General features: G+C 42.7%; 3 protein-coding genes across 8 annotated transcripts; 1 reads left to right on the plus strand and 2 right to left on the minus strand.

Moving 5' to 3' along the window:
• Positions 1-166: 166 nt before the first annotated feature.
• On the minus strand, positions 167-9,770 carry LOC110500779 (protein C-ets-1). 3 transcript variants are annotated; one of them, XM_090214904.1, is made up of 8 exons: positions 9,656-9,770; positions 5,385-5,504; positions 4,997-5,200; positions 4,815-4,889; positions 4,519-4,719; positions 2,327-2,539; positions 1,851-1,969; positions 167-1,708 (listed from the first exon to the last, which is right to left on the minus strand). In XM_090214904.1, exons 2-8 carry the CDS (start codon positions 5,398-5,400, stop codon positions 1,490-1,492), a joined length of 1,047 nt encoding a protein of 348 aa, XP_090071030.1. In that variant the 5' UTR covers positions 5,401-5,504; positions 9,656-9,770; the 3' UTR covers positions 167-1,489. The 3 variants fall into 3 exon arrangements, with proteins under 3 accessions (XP_090071030.1, XP_021433987.3, XP_021433988.3); XM_021578312.3 differs by lacking the exon at positions 9,656-9,770 and adding an exon at positions 5,724-5,837; XM_021578313.3 differs by lacking the exon at positions 9,656-9,770 and adding an exon at positions 5,724-5,837 and having other exon boundaries at positions 1,844-1,969.
• LOC110500778 (uncharacterized) lies at positions 5,949-9,403 on the minus strand. 4 transcript variants are annotated; one of them, XM_090214902.1, is made up of 4 exons: positions 8,509-9,394; positions 8,331-8,371; positions 8,036-8,120; positions 5,949-7,793 (listed from the first exon to the last, which is right to left on the minus strand). In XM_090214902.1, the coding sequence occupies exons 1-4, from the start codon at positions 9,098-9,100 to the stop codon at positions 7,201-7,203; spliced, it is 1,311 nt and encodes a 436-aa protein (XP_090071028.1). In that variant the 5' UTR covers positions 9,101-9,394; the 3' UTR covers positions 5,949-7,200. The 4 variants fall into 4 exon arrangements, with proteins under 4 accessions (XP_090071028.1, XP_090071029.1, XP_021433985.1 ...); XM_090214903.1 differs by having other exon boundaries at positions 8,331-8,368; positions 8,509-9,100; XM_021578310.3 differs by having other exon boundaries at positions 8,036-8,371; positions 8,509-9,403.
• Positions 9,711-21,149, plus strand: caap1 (caspase activity and apoptosis inhibitor 1). Its single transcript, XM_090214905.1, has 6 exons — positions 9,711-10,321; positions 15,053-15,244; positions 15,775-15,859; positions 16,106-16,163; positions 16,598-16,662; positions 20,499-21,149. Exons 1-6 carry the CDS (start codon positions 10,217-10,219, stop codon positions 20,996-20,998), a joined length of 1,005 nt encoding a protein of 334 aa, XP_090071031.1. The 5' UTR covers positions 9,711-10,216; the 3' UTR covers positions 20,999-21,149.
• Positions 21,150-22,450: the final 1,301 nt, after the last annotated feature.

A 22,450-nucleotide genomic window follows, 5' to 3' on the forward strand; every position in this document is an offset into this window, starting at 1 on the left:
GTAAAAAAGCAGACATTGAATATCCCTTTGAGCCTGGTGAAGCTATTAATTACACTTTGGATGGTGTATCAATACACCCAGTCACTACAAAGATACAGGCGTCCTTCCTAACTCAGTTGCTGGAGAGGAAGGAAACCACTCAGGGATTTCAACATGAGGCCAATGGTGACTTTAAAACAGTTATATAGTTTAATGGCTGTGATAAGAGAAAACTGGGGATGGATTAACAACATTGTAGTTACTCCACAATACTAATCTAAATGACAGAGTGAAACAAAGGAGCCTGTACAGAATAAACATATTCCAAAACATGCATCCTGTTTGCAACAAGGCACTTGAGTAAAATTGCAAAAGATTTGGCAAATTAGTGAACTTTATGTCCTGAATACAAAGCGTTATGTTGGAGCAAATCCACCACATATCGGAGTACCACTCTTCATATTTTCAAGCATGATGGTGGCTGCATCATGGTATGGGTATGCTTGTCATCGGCAAGGGAGTTTTTTTTAGGATAAAAATAAATGGAATAGAGTTAAGCACAGGCAAAATCCTGGAGGGAAACCTGGTTCAGTCTGCTTTCCAACAGACACTGGGAGACAAATTCAACTTTCAGCAGGACAATAACCTAAAACACAAGGCTAAATATACACTGGAGTTTTTTACCAAGAGGACATTGAATGTTGTTGAGTGGCCTAGTTACAGTTTTGACTTAAATTGTCTTAAATCTATGGCAATACTTGAAATCGGCTGTATTGTCTAGCGATGATCAACAACCAACTTGACAGAACATGAAGAATTTTGTAAAGAATAATGTGCAAATATTGTACAATCCAGGTGTGTAAAGTTCTTAGAGACTTACCCAGAAAGACTCACAGCTGTAATCGCTGCCAAAGGTGATTTCTAACATGTATTGACTTAAATGGTTGAATACTTAATAAGTCATTAAGATATGCGTTTTATTTTTTGTTTTTGTTGTACAAATGTTAGAACATTTCTTCTACTTTGACATCACAGAGTACTTAGTGTAGACCATTGACCAAAATGTTTTTAATCGACCTTTTAACCCAACAAAACGTGGGAAGAGTCAAGAGGGTGAATACTTTCTGAAGGCCCTGTATAAACAACAATTTAAACAAAACTGTTTCTCTGGTCACATCTTCAATAATTGTATTGAATATATACATATCACATATAAAAACATACAAGCCCCACAGCTTACAGTTGACCATGATCAAAGAAATGATTGCCAAATGATAAGGAGGTTGAGTTTTTGTAAACACAGTCTCTTGACCCGTCGCCGTCTGCACCAACGTCTGGGTGAATCTCAAAAAGTCTTTCCTTGGTTCTTCAACCTCCTTCTCAAAACTCATTGGAGGAGAAGATCTGAGGTTCCTCCCCTTCCGCTCTACGGCTCCTCCCCTCGGATCTTCTCCTCCAATGCGTGTTTAGAAGCGGTCGAGGAATAAAGGAAACGCCCATTTCCCCGCTTTCACTCATGGCCGCCTTTGGCCGTGATATCCAACATGGCGTGCAGTTCCCGGGGTTCGTATCCCAGCAGGCCTTGCAGGTCACAGACGAAACGGTAGACGTAGCGCTTGCCAGCGTTCTTGTGGATGATGTTCTTGTCGTAGTAGTAGCGCAGGCCTCGACTCAACTTCTCGTAGTTCATCTTAGGCTTGTTCTTCCTCCGGCCCCATAGCTGGGCCACCTGGGATAACAAACAATTAAACTAGTATTATCATCAACATATTATACAGTATATAGGCCTATCTAAAGTTGGCTAATTGACCTTACTTCAGAATAAGAACACTGTAACAACATGTTTGCATATAATAGGCTACACCTCTTGCCTCGTCAGGATCTGTCAGTTTAAACTCCCATCCATCCCCTGTCCAAATTATAAATGATTGACAGCTGCGGTCAATGAGGAGCTCCAATAGAAACTGCCACAGCTGAATGGGACCACTGCCTGTTGAGACATATAGGGAGGGATTAAACTGTTAAGCAAGTCAGTTAAGAACACATTCTTATTTACAATGACGGCCAACCCCGAACAAACCCTAACGACGCTGGGCCAATTGTGTGCATCGCCCTATGGGACTCCCAATCACGGCTGGTTGTGATACAGCCTGCAATCGAACCAGGGTCTGTAGTGACACCTCTAGCACTGAGATGCAGTGCCTTGGACCGCTGCACCACTCAGGAGCCCCAAGACTAAGGAGATCAAGATCCAGGAAAAGGAGTTCGCTAAAGCAGAACCTAGATTGTAGATCAATGGGTAATCAAAGAGAGAGTGGTCATTTTATACATAAAGAACATCACTCACCAGTATAAGCAGACAGAATGCCTGCCGGAACCACAGCTCTACCCAGATCAGTCTTGTCCCCGATAAACTCTTTGAAGCTCCTGTGTGGGGGTGGCAAATTGAAGGGGTCCTCAGGAATGGACTCTTCCACACCCTGCGTTGGTCTAGTCAAGGACAGAGAAGCGGTGATGTCCATGTCCTCATAATGCAGGGTCCCAAACCCAACGTCACAATCTGAAGTCAAGAGATTGAGAAAATTGGTTGATGATAGGAAACTATTCCATGAATCTCTCTTAACAGAAGGAGAGACACCTCCAAAGCCCCTGGTCTAAAGCAATAATACATTTCCAAAGGCTTATCAATTAGAAATACATTCTGAATGTTAACCCCTTTCCCTTCAATCAAATATTAATCCAATACAAATGGAGAAGAGTTTCCTCACATAATTAAATAGAACACACATAGTGGTATGAAGAACACAAAGCATATCTATATGGTTTCCTGCCAAGGTATCTATGGTTTCCTGCCAAGGTCCCTATGGTTTCCTACCAAGGTCTCTATGGTTTCCTACCTAGGTCTCTATGGTTTCCTGCCAAGGTACCTATGGTTTCCTACCAAGGTCTCTATGGTTTCCTACCAAGGTCTCTATGGTTTCCTACCAAGGTCTCTATGGTTTCCTACCAAGGTCTATATGGTTTCCTACCAAGGTCTATATGGTTTCCTACCAAGGTCTCTATGGTTTCCTACTTGTCCTACCAAGGTCTGTATGGTATCCTACCAAGGTCTCATTGGTTTCCTACCAAGGTCTCTATGGTTTCCTACCTGTCCTACCAAGGTCTCTATGGTTTCCTACCAAGGTCTCTATGGTTTCCTACCAAGGTCTCTATGGTTTCCTACCAAGGTCTCTATGGTTTCCTACCAAGGTCTATATGGTTTCCTACCAAGGTCTCTATGGTTTCCTACCAAGGTCTCTATGGTTTCCTACTTGTCCTACCAAGGTCTGTATGGTATCCTACCAAGGTCTCATTGGTTTCCTACCAAGGTCTCTATGGTTTCCTACCTGTCCTACCAAGGTCTCTATGGTTTCCTACCAAGGTCTCTATGGTTTCCTACCTGTCCTACCAAGGTCTCTATGGTTTCCTACCTGTCCTACCAAGGTCTCTATGGTTTCCTACCAAGGTCTCTATGGTTTCCTACCAAGGTCTCTATGGTTTCCTACCAAGGTCCCTATGGTGTCCTACCAAGGTCTCTATGGTTTCCTACCTGTCCTACCAAGGTCTCTATGGTTTCCTACCAAGGTCTCTATGGTTTCCTACCTTACCTACCAAGGTCTCTATGGTTTCCTACCTGTCCTACCAAGGTCTCTATGGTTTCCTACCAAGGTCTCTATGGTTTCCTACCTGTCCTACCAAGGTCTGATTGGTTTCCTACCAAGGTCTCTATGGTTTCATACCTGTCCTACCAAGGTTTCTATGATGTCCTACCTGTCCTACCAAGGTCTCTATGATTTCCTACCTGTCCTACCAAGGTCCGATTGGTTTCCTACCAAGGTCTCATTGGTTTCCTACCAAGGTCTCTATGGTTTCCTACCAAGGTCTCTATGGTTTCCTACCTGTCCTACCAAGGTCTCTATGGTTTCCTACCAAGGTCTATATGGTTTCCTACCAAGGTCTCATTGGTTTCCTACCTGTCCTACCAAGGTGTCATTGGTTTTCTACCTGTCCTACCAAGGTCTCTATGGTGTCCTACCAAGGTCTCTATGGTTTCCTACCTGTCCTACCAAGGTATCTATGGTTTCCTACCAAGGTCTCTATGGTTTCCTACCTTACCTACCAAGGTCTCTATGGTTTCCTACCTGTCCTACCAAGGTCTCTATGGTTTCCTACCAAGGTCTCTATGGTTTCCTACCTGTCCTACCAAGGTCTGATTGGTTTCCTACCAAGGTCTCTATGGTTTCCTACCAAGGTCTCTATGGTTTCATACCTGTCCTACCAAGGTTTCTATGATGTCCTACCTGTCCTACCAAGGACTCTATGATTTCCTACCTGTCCTACCAAGGTCTGATTGGTTTCCTACCAAGGTCTCTATGGTTTCCTACCTGTCCTACCAAGGTCTCTATGGTTTCCTACCAAGGTCTCTATGGTTTCATACCTGTCCTACCAAGGTCCCATTGGTTTCCTACCTGTCCTACCAAGGTCTCCATGGTTTCCTACCTGTCCTGTCAAGGTCTCGGAGCAGAGGGATAGAGGACAGGTGGTTTCTGTAAGGTCCTTCCTGTTTGACCCGGTGGTAGTCCTGATATCTCACAGTCACAGGGTCAAGGGTCAGAAGCTGTGGGGGTTCTATTGGGAGATGGGAGAACTGACCATGGTGATTCTGCTTGTCCATGAGCTGCACATGGTCCACGTAACTGTCTGAGGAAGACAGAGCATAGCTGATATAGATTATATGTATACTGATATGAGACATACAGACTATATACACCTCTGAAGGGATGCGTTTTTAATACCTTGGTTCATTTGCGACTGGCAGAGAGAATTCAACGTGCAAAGGACTAGAGAGGAACCACGATCATATTCACAATCTGAAACACACATAGATACACACATGCAATAGAAATCTCTACTACTATCACAGTTCAATGAATGAATAAATACATTGGTATGATACAGCATCACTCCCCCATTTTACCTCTGCGCATAGTTTCCAGATGTTCCCAGAGGATCTCTCCTGCTGTGTAGTCAGAGCTCAGGTCCAGGAAGGCCTCTCTGTCCAGGGTACAGAGCTCACTCCCAGGCAGCCCTCTCCAATCCGAGCCCAGGCTTTGGAGCCCGAACTCAGCCTGGCACCAGTCTAACCAGTGGTTCACCTCCCACTCTGACCACAGTTTAGGGTCTGGACACAAAAGAGGAAATAGGATATTAGTCAAAACACAATTTGTATTGCTCTTTACATCTTTATTTCCATACACACTGTGCAGGTTAGGCTGAAACAGAGAGACCAATTACAGGTAGGCTATACAACAAAACTACAAGTTATATAATACCAGATGTCATTGTATGTATACGCCACATGGTACCTTGTGGGAAGTGCATACGGCTGCTCTCCTGGGCGAAGCCAGCGAAGGTGGCCCTTATCGCCTGGCTCAGGACCTCCTTACTGGTGGGGGTGAGAGGAGGGACATCCAGTGGATCTACCTCTACACCGGAGACAGGTCACGGAGTCATCCCAGAGACAATAACGAATCGGGGAGGAAAAACAGACAAGAGCTGAGAGCTCAATAGCAGAGTTTGAGCACACACAAATTAACCGACTACTAAAAAGAGGACACCATAAATGACAGTATAAAGTTGTAAATAAAGTAGTGAAAAGAATAAAACACAGGATTATGGTGAATGACAAAATGGGAGGGAAATACCGTAAGCGCTCCAGTCCATCCTTAGGTCTTTGGAACGAGGGATCAGGTGGAAGAAAGTGATCCAGAGAAGGGAGGAGAGGAGTTTTAATAAGACCAATGGGACGAGGAGGGAGGAGAAGGGTTTTAATAAGACCAATGGGACGAGGAGGGAGGAGAAGGGTTTTAATAAGACCAATGGGACGAGGAGGGAGGAGAAGGGTTTTAATAAGACCAATGGGACGAGGAGGGAGGAGAGGAGTTTTAATGAGACGAGGAGGGAGGGGACAGGTGGTGACGGATATGTGTCAATCGGCAGTGATGGAGGGGCGGGTGTTGGGGACACTACCAAATAGGAAACGAGAACTCCCAATTAGGCAACATGGAAAAGATACTGCAAAAAGACATACAGGGAGGTTATCTAGAGAAACGATGCCACAAAAGGAGCCATTACAACTGAGAAGGGTAGTTGTGATAGAGATAAGGAACTACTCTTTTTGTTTTTAAGTTGATAGCGTTTAACTAAGGCAATACACTAGTATATCATCAGGAACCACTGAGATCATGGCAATTCAATTGGAAATATTTACACCAGCATCAGGTCTTTCTATTTCAGCATGGCATGTGGTGTAGTGACCACCCAATGAGGGGCTGGCTGTAAGTGCATATCTGTGCAGGGGGTTTCTTCAACCCCATTCATATAACAGAAACACTGGGATTATATCAGGTAGTGTATCGTAAGTAAGTTAACATCTATGTGTGTGTGTGTGTGTGTGTGTGTTCCCCAGCCCAGCAGGGAGAACCTATAGAGCCAGACACCATTTACCGGACCACTGTGGCTGCCTTACTGCGATGAGGTTCTTCCATGAAGTGGGTTTTAGGAAGCCATGACAGTGAGCAATTTAGTCACAAAATGAGTCACACATTGTGTGAGACATTTGTAGAAAACAACAGAGGGGGGAAAAGAAAGGACAGACCTGGTTGGTGTTAAAGCAGCATTCAGCAGTTAAAACAATAACAAAGCAAACTCCCCGCCACTGTTCGTTAAGAGCTGAGGGACGGGGCTGGAGAAAAGAAACCACTCTCAAATTCATAGAGCTGTGGATGCAGGTGGTCCATGATATCAAAACTAAAGGTTTAACCATGTTTCCATGGTAGTCACGGTTTGTTTACATTAACTTTGTTTACAAACATCGGAGTAAAACAAGATCATATTTTGAGGTGTACGAAAATGGTAACTATGTTCAAAAAGTTATATTCTTCAAGAATCAATGGGTACATATCCTTATTAACGGACAAATCAATAAACATTAGTAGTGACTGCAGATTTCCCCTTTATGGCCTGGCCAAGTTTAATATGTTTTAATCTTGAAATCTGGGAGGGTTTGGTAAAGACTTTCAGCCTGTGCCAAGGGTTCTGGACCATTATGGCAAAGGAGGTAGTGACTGAGCTTGCCCTGCTGTATCCACATAGCTGCCCCCCCCCCCTTAAATCGCTACACTAGCACTGTCCCTGTCTACTATGGGAGCGCTGGTGGAACCGGAGTCCCCCACAGTTCCGGAATGTCTTTCCGCACTGACCGCAGACGTACGGCTTCTCCCCAGTGTGTATGCGGAAATGCCTGGTGAGCGCCCCCGAGTGGCGAAAGCGCATGGAGCACACCGAGCAGGTATAAGGTCTCTCTCCAGTGTGGATTCTCAGGTGAGTCTTCAGGTTCTCCAGACGGTTGAAATCCCGGTCACACTCGCTGCAGTGGTAAGGGCTCTGGCCAGGGGGGAAGACCTGACGCTTGGGGTGGGCCTGGGTGTGGTGTCTACGGAGCTCGCTGGGCTGGTGGAAGCCCTGGCCACAGAGTTTGCAGATGTGGCTGGGGTGGGGGATGGTGGGATTAGGGTTGGGGTGGGGGATGGTGGGATTAGGGTTGGTTCTGATCTGGACTCCATAGATCTGAGGTGGGGCAACAGGGATGATGGGAGCTGCTGCCTCTCTTGGTTGGAAGAGGTTGTTGGGGAACTGGGAGGAGAAGGCTGGAAGGCCACTGGCTGTTGGGGCAGTCAGTTGTGGAACATCTGTGTTGACCATATGAGGGTGAGCTGTGGAGAGAGAGAATACATTAAAAATATATATTTAATGTTTTATTACACAGGTTCCATATGCATACATCCTACATGCAGGCAAAGGTGTTACTCATTCTAATAAAATCATTTTGAGAGATACTGACACATAATGGTTAGTGTTACTCAGTAAGTGGTCAATCTTATGAAGTCTGGTGGCATCTTGTGGGTGGTATAGTCAGTGGCTATTTGGAAGCTCTCTGCTATTATCTGGTACTTACACAGACTATGGCTGGTTCCAGGAAGCAGAGAGTCAGAGATCTGTAAGTCCAAAGGGTCCGGTTTCCACTCCTCTAACATCTTGGACTGAACCAGAGACAGACTATCAGGACCAAAGTCTTCTTTTACCACAGAGTCAAAACTAGAACCAGAACCAGAGCCGGAACCAGAACCGTTCTCCTCCTTCACTCTAACCTGCTCCGTCTCAAGGCTCTGGACCACTACGTGAAGTGGTGATGGGTCATTATCTCCAAATGTTGTTTCTAGACCACTATGACTGATGCTTTCTACACTTGCCTTGTGGTCCATACACAAACTGGAGGCCTCTTCCCCGACTTCTGAAAAGAAAAAGACATTCAGAACAATTGTCAGGCTTAGACGCTATTTCTTGTTCTTATCTAGCTAGTCAATCACAAACTGAATTTCTCTAACATTGTATGTATGACATATCATTTGGATTGATAAATAGGCCTACCTTTAAGCAGGTCATGATGAGGGATAGACTGTCCTCTTGTAGCTGGGTGTAGGTCTTGGGAACACACCCGACCATCCTCGCTGATTTCACTGAAAGACCCATGGTCTTTCTGTCGTTCACTACTGATCTCTGCCTCCACAATTTCATATCCATATTCGTCCAATGAATATGAGGACTTTATATTTAATTCGTTGTCCTTTGACTGCTTTTGAGTCTTTGCTAAGTTGTTGTTGTGGAGAGGACTTGTCGAGAACTGTCCCTGCGGACTTACACCTCTCGTTGTTTCCACACATTGACGCGCAGCATTCAACTCTTGCTCGGTTGTTTGCAAGCGTTGTTTAAGAGACTTGTTTTCCCGTAGGGTTTCGTGCATCTGATCGCGGACATCCCCAAGCGCTTGACCTACCAGTTTAGTGACTTCTAATACGGCAATTTCCACAGCCACTTCGAACGCACCGTGGATCGTCGCCGCCAGTTCGTCCTGGAAAGAGAGCGATACCTCACCCTCTCCAGCGGTTTTCGAGGGGCGAGCTTGGGCTGACATTGAAGTCTCCCTTTTGATCCCTGTGTTAGTTTTTGACTGAGGCTTCATGTTGCTACAATAACCTTACTGCTAGTCTGATTATAATATTACTGGCTACTATGTTGCAATGTGATTGGCTACAATATAGCAGGAAGAGAGTAACTCCGTCTGAATCTTCCTCGCTTACCCAGCATCTGGATATATCAGCTGGACATGATCTATTATAGAAAACCTTCTAAATGTCTATTGGCGAATGTTTTACATTTGCGCTATGAAATGTGTATCGCGCTCTTCTTCCCCAGCGTCTTACAAACAATGAATGTAAGGCAAAGAGGATCAATTATATTGACAAGATGGTTGACTGACCGCTCTAACGATGGAAATACATGTCCGCAAAGGCTAAAAGCAGGCGGGAGGATGCGCGATCAGGTGGGAACATTCTAGCCAATGAGAGGGCAGATACGCCTGTGAACAACAACTCCCATATAAAAATGTTTTTCACAAAGTTGCCGGAATGTTACGTGCATTACACTTAGGCTACATCAGTACACTCGTAGCAACCTAATCAGTATGAAACTTATATTTGATTAAACGATAAGCTTCTCATATCAAAATAGTACTTACCATATTCGCCGCTCTCTCATTGCCGCCCGTACAAAAACTCCGCCCTCTGCTTAACGCTTTTCGCCAAGACAGATTTTAGCCGGAGTCGACCATCTCACTTCACCGCTTCCTCTCGGCTGTATGTACAAACAACATTAACGAGTCACGTCCGGGTCACGGATTTTTTGAAGATTTCTAAAGTAAAAGTCCTCCATGTAATAGAAGAAACGTTTCAATAACCTGTATTTATTCATGATATATGACGCTAATGTGTGTTATGTATTTGACCTTGGAAGTTGCAAATGGCACTTAAATATAAACAGATATGAATCACTGTGAATGTTTTGACAATGATGGTGTAATATCATGATTAAATACAGGTTATTGACACTTTTCTACTATTATGGTGAGGCTTTTATTTAGAAAAATGTATAAAATTCCGTGACCCGGAAAAGCTTTTGTGTCGGTTGCCGTCGAGACAGTGAGCAGCAGTCATCCCGTTTACAAGAGTAGCAGTAGCTAGTTGTGGAAGAACACTTAGCTATATTGTTTGCTCGTAATTGTAACCAGTAAAACAAAAAAATGCTAAGGAAAAAATCCACTAGCAGAGAAAAGAAAAGGAAAAGTTCACATACGGAAGAGCAGCATGTCGACAGAAGACGAAGGTGTACAGAGTCTAGTGTGGAGGTGAGAGAACATTGCTAGCTACGTTGGCTGCTTTGCTCATTTATACAAAAAAATCGAATATTCCAAGTGTCTGTATCGCAATCACTTAATTAGTTTGTTTTATTCGTGTTGTCTTTTTGGTCTTCTCACCTTCGCTCCGTCTGTTCTGTGTGCACCTTCCCATTACACCCCCCTCCCCCCCTGTCACTCACAACAACAAAGTTGAGATCACTTCCTCTGTCCAGCAGAATCGGACCAAGGTAAAGTTGGTTTTATATTCACACATTGACGTTCAACAGACATTCTCCAAAAGCCATTTAAAAAAAGTAAAAACCAATAACTAATTGACTAATTCACTGTTTTGTCACAATCATCAAACTAGATATGATCTATTCTATAAATGTCTAGTATACTTCTACCATCTTTGGTTTGAGGAGAAATTCCAGTAAGGATTTGATAGAAATGAAAATTGCATAGACTACATGCCCCGATTTATACAGTTTTAAATGGCATTTGATAGATGTTATTGATGTATTTCTAGCAAGTCAAAACTGGATTCCCCCCCCCCCCCCCCCACAAAAAAAAGGTTGTAAAAGTATTCTAGACATTTATAGAATAAATAATTTCTAGTTTGATGTTTCTGTGACAAACAGTGAATTAGTTTTTACAATTTTAAATGGCTTTTGGTGAATGTCTGAATGTGAATATAAAACCAACTTTACCTTGATCAGAATATATTTTACTTTTTTTTAACTATGCAAGTCAGTTAAGAAGAACTTCTTATTTTCAATGACGGTCTAGTGGGTTAACTGGTCTAGGAACAGTGGGTTAACTGGTCTAGGAACAGTGGGTTAACTGGTCTAGGAACAGTGGGTTAACTGGTCTAGGAACAGTGGGTTAACTGGTCTAGGAACAGTGGGTTAACTGGTCTAGGAACAGTGGGTTAACTGGTCTAGGAACAGTGGGTTAACTGGTCTAGGAACAGTGGGTTAACTGGTCTAGGAACAGTGGGTTAACTGGTCTAGGAACAGTGGGTTAACTGGTCTAGGAACAGTGGGTTAACTGGTCTAGGAACAGTGGGTTAACTGCCTTGTTCAGGGGCAGAATGACAGATTTTTACCTTGTCAGCTCGGGGATTCGATCAACCTTTCGGTTCTGGCCCAACGCTCTGACCACTAGGCTACCCTGCCACCCCGGAATCCACAGAAATATTGAGACATTTTATTTACTGTATTTGACAGGTTAACTTTTCTAATGATACCCTTTCTATGTATTTTCTTCATTGTAGAATAATAGTGAAGACATCACGACAATGAAATTACACATGGAATCGTGTAGCAACCAAAACATTGTTAAACAGATCAGAATATATTTGAGATTCTTCAAATTAACCACCCCTTCGCCTTGATAACTTTGCACACTCTTGGCACTCTCTCAACCAGTTTCACCTGGAATGTTTTTCCATCAGTCTTGAAGGAGTTTTTATTTTTTTATTTCACCTTTATTTAACCAGTTAGGCTAGTTGAGAACAAGTTTTCATTTACAACTGCGACCTGGCCAGGATAAAGCAAAGCAGTTCGACACATACAACAACAGAGTTACACATGGAATAAACAAACATACAGTATAAAAAGTATATATACAGTGTGTGCAAATGAGGTAAGATAAGGGAGGTAAGGCAATAAATAGGCCAGGGTGGCGAAGTAATTACAATATAGCAATTAAACACTGGAATGGTAGATGTGCAGAAAATGAATGTACAAGTTTAGCTACTGTGGTGCAAAGGAGCAAGATAAATAAATAAAGTATGGGGATGAGGTAGTTGGATGGGCTATTTACAGGTGGGCTATGTACAGGTGCGGTGATCTGTGAGCTGTTCTGACAGCTGAGCGCTTGGTTACTTTTCCTTTACTCTGCGGTCCAACTCATCCCAAACAGGTTGAGGTCAGGTGATTGTGGAGGCCAGGTCATCTGATGCAGCACTCCATCACTCTCCTTTATGGTCAAATAGCCCTTGCACAGCCTGGCGGTGTGTTGGGTCATTGTCCTGTTGAAAAACAAATGATAGTCCCACTAAGCGCAAACCGTATGCGATTGTGTATCACTGCAGAATGCTTTGGTAGCCATGATGGTTAAGTATGCTTTGAATTCTAAATAAATCATTGCTCGTGTTTCTTGGCCCAAGTATGTCTCTTCTTCTTCTTGGAGTCCTTTAGTAGTGGTTTCTTTGCAGGAATTTGACCATGAAGGCCTGATTCACGCAGTCTCCTCTGAACAGTTGATGTTGAGATGTCTGTTACTTGAACTCTGAAGTATTTATTTTGGGCTGCAATTTTCTGAGGTTTAATGAACTGATCCTCTGCAGCAGAGAGAACTCAGTCTTCCTTTCCTGTGGCGGTCCTCATGAGAGCCAGTTTCATCATAGCACTTAATGGTTTTTGCGACTGCACATGAAGAATCATTCCAAATTCTTGACATTTTCCGTATTGACTGACCTTCATGTTTTTAAAGTAATGATGGACTGTCATTTCTCATAGCCCTATTTGGTAAAGACCAAAAGACAAAAAAAAACATTACACCACCCCTACCTTGTCACAACACAACGGATTGGCTCAAACGCATTAAGAAGGAAAGAAATTCCACATTTCAATGAACACCTGTTAATTGACATGCGTTCCAAGTGACTACCCCATGAAGCTGGTTGAACTTTTTTTTTTTCTGTTACTATATGATTAGGTTGTGTTATTGGCTGTGTTTTATATATTTTTTTGGTTACTACATGATTAGGTTGTGTTATGTGTTATTTCATAGTGTTGATGTCTTCACTTCTAGAATGTAGAAAATACTAAAAAATAAAGAAACCCTTGAATGAGTAGGTACAGTCGAAGTCGTAAGTTTACATGCACCTTAGCCAAATACATTAAACTCAGTTTTCACAATTCCTGACATTTAATCTGAGTAAAAATTCCCTGTCTTAGGTCAGTTACCACTTTATTTTAAGAATGTTAAATGTCCGAATAATAGTAGAGTGATTTATTTCAGCTTTTATTTCTTTCATCACATTCCCAGTGGGTCAGAAGTTTACATACACTCAATTAGTATTTGGTAGCATTGCCTTTTAAATTGTGTAACTTGGGTCACACGTTTCGGGTAGCCTTCCACAAGCTTCTCACAATAAGTTGGGTGAATTTTGGCCCATTCCTGCTGACAGAGCTGGTGTAACTGAGTCAGGTTTGTAGGCCTCCTTGCTCGCACACGCTTTTTCAGTTCGGCCCACAAATCTTCTATAGGATTGAGGTCAGGGTTTGTGATGGCCACTCCAATACCTTGACTTTATTCTCATTAAGCCCTTTTGCCACAACTTTGGAAATATGCTTGGGGTCATTGTCTATTTGGAAGACCCATTTGTGACCAAGCTTTAACTTCTTGACTGATGTCTTGAGATGTTGCTTCAATATATCTGCATAATTTTCCTGCCTCATGATGCCATCTATTTTGTGAAGTGCACCAGACCCTCCTGCAGCAAAGCACACCCACAACATGATGCAGCCACCCCCGTGCTTCACGGTTGGAATGGTGTTCTTTGGCTTGCAAGCCTCCCCCTTTTCACTCCAAACATAAAGATGGTCATTATGGCCAAGCAGTTCTATTTTTGTTTCATCAGACCAGAGGACATTTCTCCAAATAGTACGATCTTTGTCCCCATGTGCAGTTGCAAACTGTAGCCTGGCTTTTTTTATGGCGGTTTTGGAGCAGGGGCTTCTTCCTTGCCGAGTGTCCTTTCAGGTTATGTCGATAGCAGGCGTTTGGAAATTGCTCCCAAGGATGAACCAGACTTGTGGAGGTCTACAATTATTTTTCTGAGGTCTTGGCTGATTTCTTTTGATTTTTCCCATGATGTCAAGCAAAGAGGCACTGAGTTTGAAGGTAGGCCTTGAAATACATCCACAGGTACACCTCCAATTGACTCAAATGATGTCAATTAGCCTATCAGAAGCTTCTAAAGCATGACATCATTTTCTGAACATTTTCAAGCTGTTTAATGGCACAGTCAACTTTAATGTATGTAAACTTCTGAAGCACTGGAATTGTGATACAGTGAAATAATCTGTAAACAATTGTTTGGAAAATGACTTGTCATGCACAAAGTAGATCTCCTAACTGTCTTGCCAGAACTATAGGATGTTAACAATAAATGTGTGTAGTGGTTGAAAAACGAGTTTTAATGACACCAACCTAAGTGTATGTAAACTTCCCACTTTTATATATATATTTATATATATATCTCTTGAATTTCCCATAAGTTTGAAAAAAATATAGATAGGATTTGTAGGCTATATTGCTCAGCCCTTACACACAAGTTAAATATCAAAACTAACTGAATCAATTGTATTAGTTTGGGGGAAGGTCAACACACGTATGAAACATTCATGTGTATTTAACGTTAGATGGCTAGTTTGTCTCGAGATGAACTAGAGATGGGTTATTTTACCTGAAATTCATATGGTCCTTTTCGTTTTGCTGCTTCTTCGTAGAATTTTCATGCAAAATCTGACTATTTTAATCCACTGGAAACAAAGTTTGTTTTCAACGTGGTCGGTCTGTTCGGGGTGTAAAGAGTTTTTAGGAACACTGCATTTTTCACTTCAGTGGTTACTTGCATTCTACCTTTTGACACAATGTTGGCCCTCATTGACTCGGTTACTCCTGGTGAGAAAAAAAAACCTACTGCTATATGACTCCTTGAAACAGGACTCCAAGGAGGAGCAGGCAGATCTGGAGCTGATTGAGCCTGGCAGCGACGTCGAGGAGGGAGGACTGGACCTGAGTGTGCCATTTAAACCCATCAGTGCCTATGTCGCAGACAGACATGAGATGCTCGATCAGTGCTTTCACGTGCTGGGGGAGAATAAGCTGCAGAAGATGCTGCCTGATGAACTCAAGGTGATTGGGTAGTGAAATTCAGGGGGTAGCATGTAAAGGACTGGAACCAGGGGGGGTCCCTGCGTCAGGGGTGTTGGCTGTGCAAAGTGGCTAGGCCTCACCTAATTTCTAACTCCTAACCCATTTGTGTGTTTGGTCAGCACATCTGTTCTATGCTACTTAATGTAAAGATTGGATGTGTGTTTGATGTATTGTGGACAATCGGTGAAGACTATAGTCAGACGGTACCATTAGTCACATTTTAGTAATTTCTCTGTTTTAAATTTGATTTGGTGCTGTGGGCATTTGCCAGTTTTTTTATTAATTTGTAAAACATTGATAGGTTGAAAGTAGAGACTGTTATGGTATCTTCTCTCCCTCCTCCCCTCTCTCTTGTTTCAATATTTGTTCTCGTTTTGTTTTTACAGAGTTGTAGTCTGGATTACATCTTGTTGTTTTGTTTTTACAGAGCTGTAGTCTGGATTACATCTTGTTGTTTTGTTTTTACAGAGCTGTAGTCTGGATTACATCTTGTTGTTTTGTTTTTACAGAGCTGTAGTCTGGATGAAATCAAGACATTGTGCAGGGAGCAGCTGGAGCAGCTGTCTCAAAGCCACCTCCTTCAGATACTGGAGGGTAAGCCCATGGGTCCATTCAGCATCACAAGGTGGTGGTCTACTGTTAACCCTGCTGTCTTGTCGGTTCTCTTGGTCTGTTATAAACTGGGTGGTGTTCAGAAGACACAAAATGGGGAAGTAGGCTATTACCTGAACTTTTCCCAACAAGAACTCTACAATTAAAAATTGTACGTTGTGTCATTCTGAACACGACCCATTTTCGCCTCATTAATCCGATGGTGTGTTTGGTTGATGTTCTCAAAAGGTGAAGAGCTGACTGGTTCATCTGAAGGGGATAGGGAAAATGGCGCCACCGATAGCCAGTGAGTAGAACTGCATTTAATTGGAGCATAATGCTGCTTCTTCCCTTATCATAATCTGTTGCGGTGACCTGAAAAGGTCATGTTATCGCTGATGTTTTTGCTGTTGTGTTCAACCTGTGTAGCGAGAACCAATTGTAAGACATGGCTTTGTGTACACACAATAGGCCAAACTGCTTATTTGCTGTAAAAGGTAATTTTGCGTTCTACAAAGAATGTTTTACTCTTATAGATTTCTATTGCTTTGCTATTACTGGTCTGTAGGCTAGTTGAAATGTTGGTGCGAGTTGCAGGTAGAAATGCAAACATTTGTCATAATCGTATCCTGATTAAAAAAAAAAATATATATAATTTTTTATTCATTGTATCTGATTGGTCAATGTTAGTCTGGAAGTGATTCAACAAAGTGTTGTTTTTTTTTCATTCTTTCTGTAAAGGCAGGATAATAATGTGGATTCTACGTCGTCCCTGAAAGAGAGTGTTGAAGTGGAGATCAAACAAGGTACTGGTAGCTGATATTGGTCTAGACAAGTTGTTCCCAAACTTTCTATAGTCCCGTACCTCTTCAAACATTCAACCTCCAGCTGCGTACCCCCTCTAGCACCAGGGTCAGCTGTACCCCCTCTAGCACCAGGGTCAGCACACTCTCAAATGTTGTTTTTTTGCCATCATTGTAAGCCTGCCACACACACACACACTATACAATATATTTATTAAACATAAGAATGAGTGAGTTTTTGTCACAATCCGGCTCGTGGGAAGTGACCGAGCTCTTATAGGACCAGGGCACAAATTTAGCTCTTTATTTAACCATCTTACATATAAAACCTTATTTGTTCATCAAATTGTAAATAACATACCACAGGTTAATGAGAAGGGTGTGCTTGAAAGGATGTACATAACTCTGCAATGTTGGGTTGTATTGGAGTCTCAGTATTAAATCATGCTAGTGAGGGCCGAGAATCTACTCTCCCATAGGTACGTGGTTGCAAAGGGCATCAGTGTCTTAACAGCACAATTTTCCAAGGCAGGATACTCTGACCGCAGCCCAATCCAGAAATCTGGCAGTGGCTTCTGATTAAATTCAATTTTTACAGTACCGCTTGTGGCAATTTCAATGAGGCTCTCTTGTTCAGATATCGCTAAGTGGACTGGAGGCAGGGCATGAAAGGGATAACGAATCCAGTTGTTTGTGTCTTCCATTTTGGGAAAGTAATTGCGCACCCAGCTCACTCAGGTGCCTCGCTATATCGCATTTGACATTGTCCGTAAGCATGTTAATTTGCACATAAAAAAAATCATACAATGATGGAAATACCTGTTGTCCTTGTTAATGCGGACAGAAAAGAGCTCCAACTTCTTAATCGTAGCCTCAATTTTGTCCCGCACATTGAATATAGTTGCGGAGAGTCCCTGTAATCCTAGATTCAGATCATTCAGGTGAGGAAAAACATCACCCAGATAGGCCAGTCATCATACAAGCGGTCAGACAAGTGAAAACTATGGTCAGTAAAGAAAACTTTAAACTCGTCTCTCAATGAAAAAAAAAAAAAAGTGTCAATACTTTCCCCCTTGATAACCAGCTCACTTCTGTATGTTGTAAAAGCGTTACATGGTCGCTGCCCGTATCGGTGCAGAAAATACAGGAGTTCAGGGGTCTTGCTTTAACAAAGCCTCTCGGTGGATGCTGCATAGAATTCAATGGCTTGTATGCAAAGCAGTAATTGTTTCAGAACATCTCTTTCCATGTCTCTGATGCTTTGTGAAACAGGGTTGTTTGATGAAGGCATTGTCTGTATAGTTTTTTGGGCCTTTTCCCTCAGCATTGTTCCAGCCATATCCGCAGCAGCAGGGAGAATGAAGTCCTCCACAATAGTTTGGGGCTTGTCTGTCCTAGCCACTTGGTAGCTCACCATATAAGACGCTTCTAGCACCACCTTATTAATGGTACCTGTTTCCTTTATACATGTCTGACCATGCTGGTCATTTATGAACATTTGAACATCTTGGCCATGTTCTGTTATGATCTCCACCCGGCACAGCCAGAAGAGGACTGGCCACCCCTCATAGCCTGGTTCCTCTCTAGGTTTCGGCCTTTCTAGGGAGTTTTTCCTAGCCACCGTGCTTCTACACCTGCATTGCTTGCTGTTTGGGGGTTTTAGGCTGGGTTTCTGTACAGCACTTTGAGATATCAGCTGATGTACGAAGGGCTATATAAATACATTTGATTTGATTTTGTCAAACGGACATGTTTTCATTTCTACATGTCTGCGCAAGAGTGACGGTTTTAATGGACTGTTTGAAAATGTGAATCACATTTTGGGAAATAGCCGGTCTAGATTTTTACGGCATATTGGCCACACTCTGCTCTCGTGTCAGATGTAAGGAAAGTGCGTTACGATGGATGCATCAAGGATTTTTGTTGTTGTTGCTCATCGTATAAAGTACTTTTTGTTGACCACTGATATGCTTCATTTTGGGAGATAACATGAACCATTTACACACATGGGAATTGGCCTGTATGAAAATGTTTCTTACAGAAGAAATATGGAAAGCAAGCGCATAACCATGGTAGCAATTAAAAAGGAAACAGTTTGGCGATTTTATTTCAACATGATTAAACCAAAAGGTGAGGACACCACAGGTCACCTGACAAGACTGAATCCTGACGGCACGCCGTTGATTGTATGTGCGTTTTACAATTACTGTTCTCGCTGCATTTACTGATGAGGAAATCTAAAAAAAAAAATACTCTGGATTCATTCAGTAACATGATAAGACCGTTCCTGGTACATGGGTGCAACATAAGACACAACAACAACAAAATGACAAGTGTTTGTGTGAGAGGTCTAACTGGTGTCTCCATGTGGCCACACATCTCTCCAAAGTGTGCACAGTTCTTAAGCAATTTCAATGCACTTTTTTTGGATTTTATTTTTATGACTGAGTCTATAAGGTACTTTTTTTGTTGTTCTCCTGTCTGTGTCTGAGGAACTAGTGCAAACACACTGGTAGTTTAATTTAAAACAAAGCCCTGGATCCCCGACGTCACACAATTACTGTTTGCGCAATCCCCCAAAAATGTCAATTTTTATAAAGCACAATCTAGATTTAGGTGGTCATGATTTGAAATCTTGTTCTATTGCCAACGTGACGACCAAAGTTATAAAATACAATCTTAATAGTGTTAGGCTTTCACAAGACAATTCGGGGAAACTGATTTTAATTTTGGTGAGCATAGAAAGAGGTCATGAGTACATTCAGGTGCATGTGCCACAGCAAATTTTCTTCACAATAAACCAAACCGGCTCATTCTGTTTAGAACAACCCAGGGTATAACGCCGCGTCATCTTGTAACTGTACATCAAACATCGTTTTCATAAATGTGGACACGGTGACATGATTTTTATAATTCGTAAATGTGAAGTGCATGTTTGGACTCAAGGGTGTTTTGGCTTGCTTGTATGACAATCAAAGCAGTATTTCGCTATAATCAAGGACTCCTCTTTTAAAAACACATGGAATCCTCTTTAATTTACAGCATTTCTCTCTGACAAAACATTTCAGTAAGTTGCCCAATTAGCAGTGGGGGGGGGGGGGGTGATGACTTCCTGTCACATGGTGCTCAAGTTCAGAACCGCTGTCAATCAAAACCCCCATACAGAGCTGTGGAGCAGAGACCCTGAAGTCTGACGGCTTGTTGAGCATCTTACTGTACAGCCACTGTGTTCCAATGTAGGCGCTTATCAGTGTCCAAACCTGCCATTTCCAGCCTGTATACGAGTGTAAAACAGTGGATTTTAAAGCACAAACTATTTAAAAGTTACTTTTGTGGTGTAGTATTAGTTTAAGTCAATCGTCATAAAAACATTACTGAGTTTTGTGGGCCCTGCTGTCTGCAGTAGAGCTGCACGGGGTTCAGCTGTTTGTTCATCCTATTGTATGAAAATTTGAGGTCCGACCCTAAACCCGCAAATATATAAAATGTGCTGTAGGCTACAGTCAGATGGTGGAACGATTTATTTTTATGGGGGTGAAGGATATATATTTTTTTGTTGCCTAATTTAGATATGTTTCTGCTTAGAATTTCCAGGATTTTGGTAAGCTATTTGTAAGTCAACTTGTCTATAATTAGATATATGCAGCTTCTCTTCTGTGGTATGTTGCCCTACAAGACTAAATTATCCTCTGTCTACCTGAATGTCATAAATGACAGATTGAATGCTTCAATCTAGTTGACATCGGTAACGTTTTCTGTCATGTCTGCTGGGATGGTTGATGAGTGTGACTGAACAGAATCCTTTTGACCCAAACTGATTCCTGTCACTTTATCTGCAGAAGGTGGTGGCTCGGAGGAGAGCGACGTCCTTAGCATCAACGCCGACACCTACGACAGTGACATCGAGGGACACAAAGACGAGCCGTCTGAAAAAACCGAGGAAGCCGCCAGGACACCGGAAGTAGTTGCTGGAGTAACATCTAACCCCGGCCCCTCCGCGACCTTTGCCCCTGCCGACAGGAAACCCTTAGTGGACAAACCCCCCGAACCGAAGAAAGAACTCCAGAAGGACATAGACAAAAGCGTTAGCGAGATCTTAGCTTTAGCATCGCCACCTGACCAGGAAGACGAAAAAAAAACGGTGGCGCCACCACTAGCCGCTGCTCCAGACGCCCCCTTGTTGGTTACGAGGCTACCCGCTCAGAGTGCACCCGTCCCTGGCTTAGCTCCAGCGCCAAGCCAGCCCTCAGCCCAGCAGCTGGAGCTCCTGGAGTTAGAGATGAGAGCTAGGGCCATTAAGGCCCTAATGAAAGCCAACGATGTGAAGAAACGGACGTAAACAACGCAGGCTGAGGCTCTCAAAGACTTGTCGTTTTTTTTAAGATGTTTCTAAAAATAATTTCATTCTCAGAAAAGGAGTCAAATGAGTCACTTGTTGTTCTTTTGAATTTTAAGGATTGTAATCGAGTAAAGTTTTTTTTTCCCTTCTACTTAACATGCTTTGTACATATTTATTTGAGAGAATGTGTTCAGTGGATTCTCTATCACGGGAACCTACGGGCCCGAGCCGTGAGCGGGGGCCCGAGCCGTGAGCGGGGGCCCGAGCCGTGAGCATATGGAGCAGCTGCACCCACACTTTCAAAATAGGAGTGCAAATGTACACTGACTGTACAAAACATTAAGGACACGTTCCTAAAATTGAGTTGCACCCCCTTTTGCCCTCAGAACAGCCTCAATTCGTCGGGGCATGGACTCTACAAGGTGTCGAAAGCGTTCCACAGGGATGCTGGCTCATGTTGACTCCAATGTTTCCCACAGTTGTCAAGTTGGCTGGATGTCTTTTGGGTGGTGGACCATTCTTGATACACACGGGAAACTGTTGATTGTGGGAAAAACCCAGCAGCGTTGCAATTCTTGACGACAACTGGTGCGCCTGGCACTTACTACCAAACCCCGTTCAAGACACTTAAATATTTTGTCTGCCCCAGTCACCCTCTGAATGGCACACATACACAATCCATGTCTCAAGGCTTACAAATCCTAAATGAACCTGTCTCCTCCCCTTCATCTAAACTGATTTAACAACTGACATCAATAAGGGATCATAGCTTTCACCTGGGGAGTCATTTCTTACCATTGCTTTACGTGTCACTAAATATCTGCTTGGGCCATTTTCTGAAAAGACTGCACACTTACAAAAATATTGAGCGTTATCATCTTGGCTCATGCCGTACATACCCATGTTTCTGTTTATAAATCAGACTCGGTCCTGAAACACGCGTGAGCGAGCATTAAAACTCCGCCTGAAAAAAAAGATGAAGTCTATTTAGTGTGAGAATATCGCCCGTATGTGCTATATACTTTGGAAGTATTTTGCATTAGGCCGAGGCAGTTCTTCTAAAGTGAAGAGCAGTAAGCAAACTTGATCAAGTGTCTTTGTTGGTTATGGCAGAATGCAGTGACATTTGCTGTAGGCCTAGGCTGACGGACAACGTTTTTATGAACGACGACTGCAAATTACTGTGCACCTGTAAACCGACCGTTAGATTTTAATAGGGGATTATGTTTTGCATGGATTTTTCCTTTAACCTATGCTGCTGCACTGCTTACATTCTGAAACATTGTTCGCCTTCCACTGTAAGTAGACAGACTTCAATGCTAAACACCAACTGTCTGTTCACCTGTTACATTCTACTGTAAGCTACAGACCGTTTTCCTTTCTGACATAGAGCAAAATACCTGCGCTAATAGCGTATCTAATACACCCAATTAAATTAGAAATGCACATGGT

This window comes from Oncorhynchus mykiss, chromosome 21 (genome assembly GCF_057628025.1).
Source record: "Oncorhynchus mykiss isolate SJ-2025 chromosome 21, ASM5762802v1, whole genome shotgun sequence".
Classification (NCBI taxonomy): domain Eukaryota; kingdom Metazoa; phylum Chordata; class Actinopteri; order Salmoniformes; family Salmonidae; genus Oncorhynchus; species Oncorhynchus mykiss.

Excerpts from the sequence above, each read along its gene's own strand:
- caap1 (XM_090214905.1), top strand. The coding sequence starts at position 10,217 with ATGCTAAGGAAAAAATCCACTAGCAGAGAAAAGAAAAGGAAAAGTTCA. Across the intron at positions 10,322-15,052 it reads GTACAGAGTCTAGTGTGGAG|GACTCCAAGGAGGAGCAGGC; the intron begins GTGAGAGAACAT and ends TCCTTGAAACAG. Across the intron at positions 15,860-16,105 it reads CCTCCTTCAGATACTGGAGG|GTGAAGAGCTGACTGGTTCA; the intron begins GTAAGCCCATGG and ends TGTTCTCAAAAG.
- LOC110500778 (XM_021578310.3), bottom strand. The coding sequence starts at position 9,100 with ATGAAGCCTCAGTCAAAAACTAACACAGGGATCAAAAGGGAGACTTCA. Across the intron at positions 8,372-8,508 it reads TCATCATGACCTGCTTAAAG|AAGTCGGGGAAGAGGCCTCC; the intron begins GTAGGCCTATTT and ends TTTTCTTTTCAG. Across the intron at positions 7,794-8,035 it reads TGGAACCAGCCATAGTCTGT|CTCACCCTCATATGGTCAAC; the intron begins GTAAGTACCAGA and ends CTCTCTCCACAG.
- LOC110500779 (XM_021578312.3), bottom strand. Across the intron at positions 5,201-5,384 it reads CCGTATGCACTTCCCACAAG|ACCCTAAACTGTGGTCAGAG; the intron begins GTACCATGTGGC and ends TTTTGTGTCCAG. Across the intron at positions 1,970-2,326 it reads CATTCTGTCTGCTTATACTG|GCAGTGGTCCCATTCAGCTG; the intron begins GTGAGTGATGTT and ends ATGTCTCAACAG.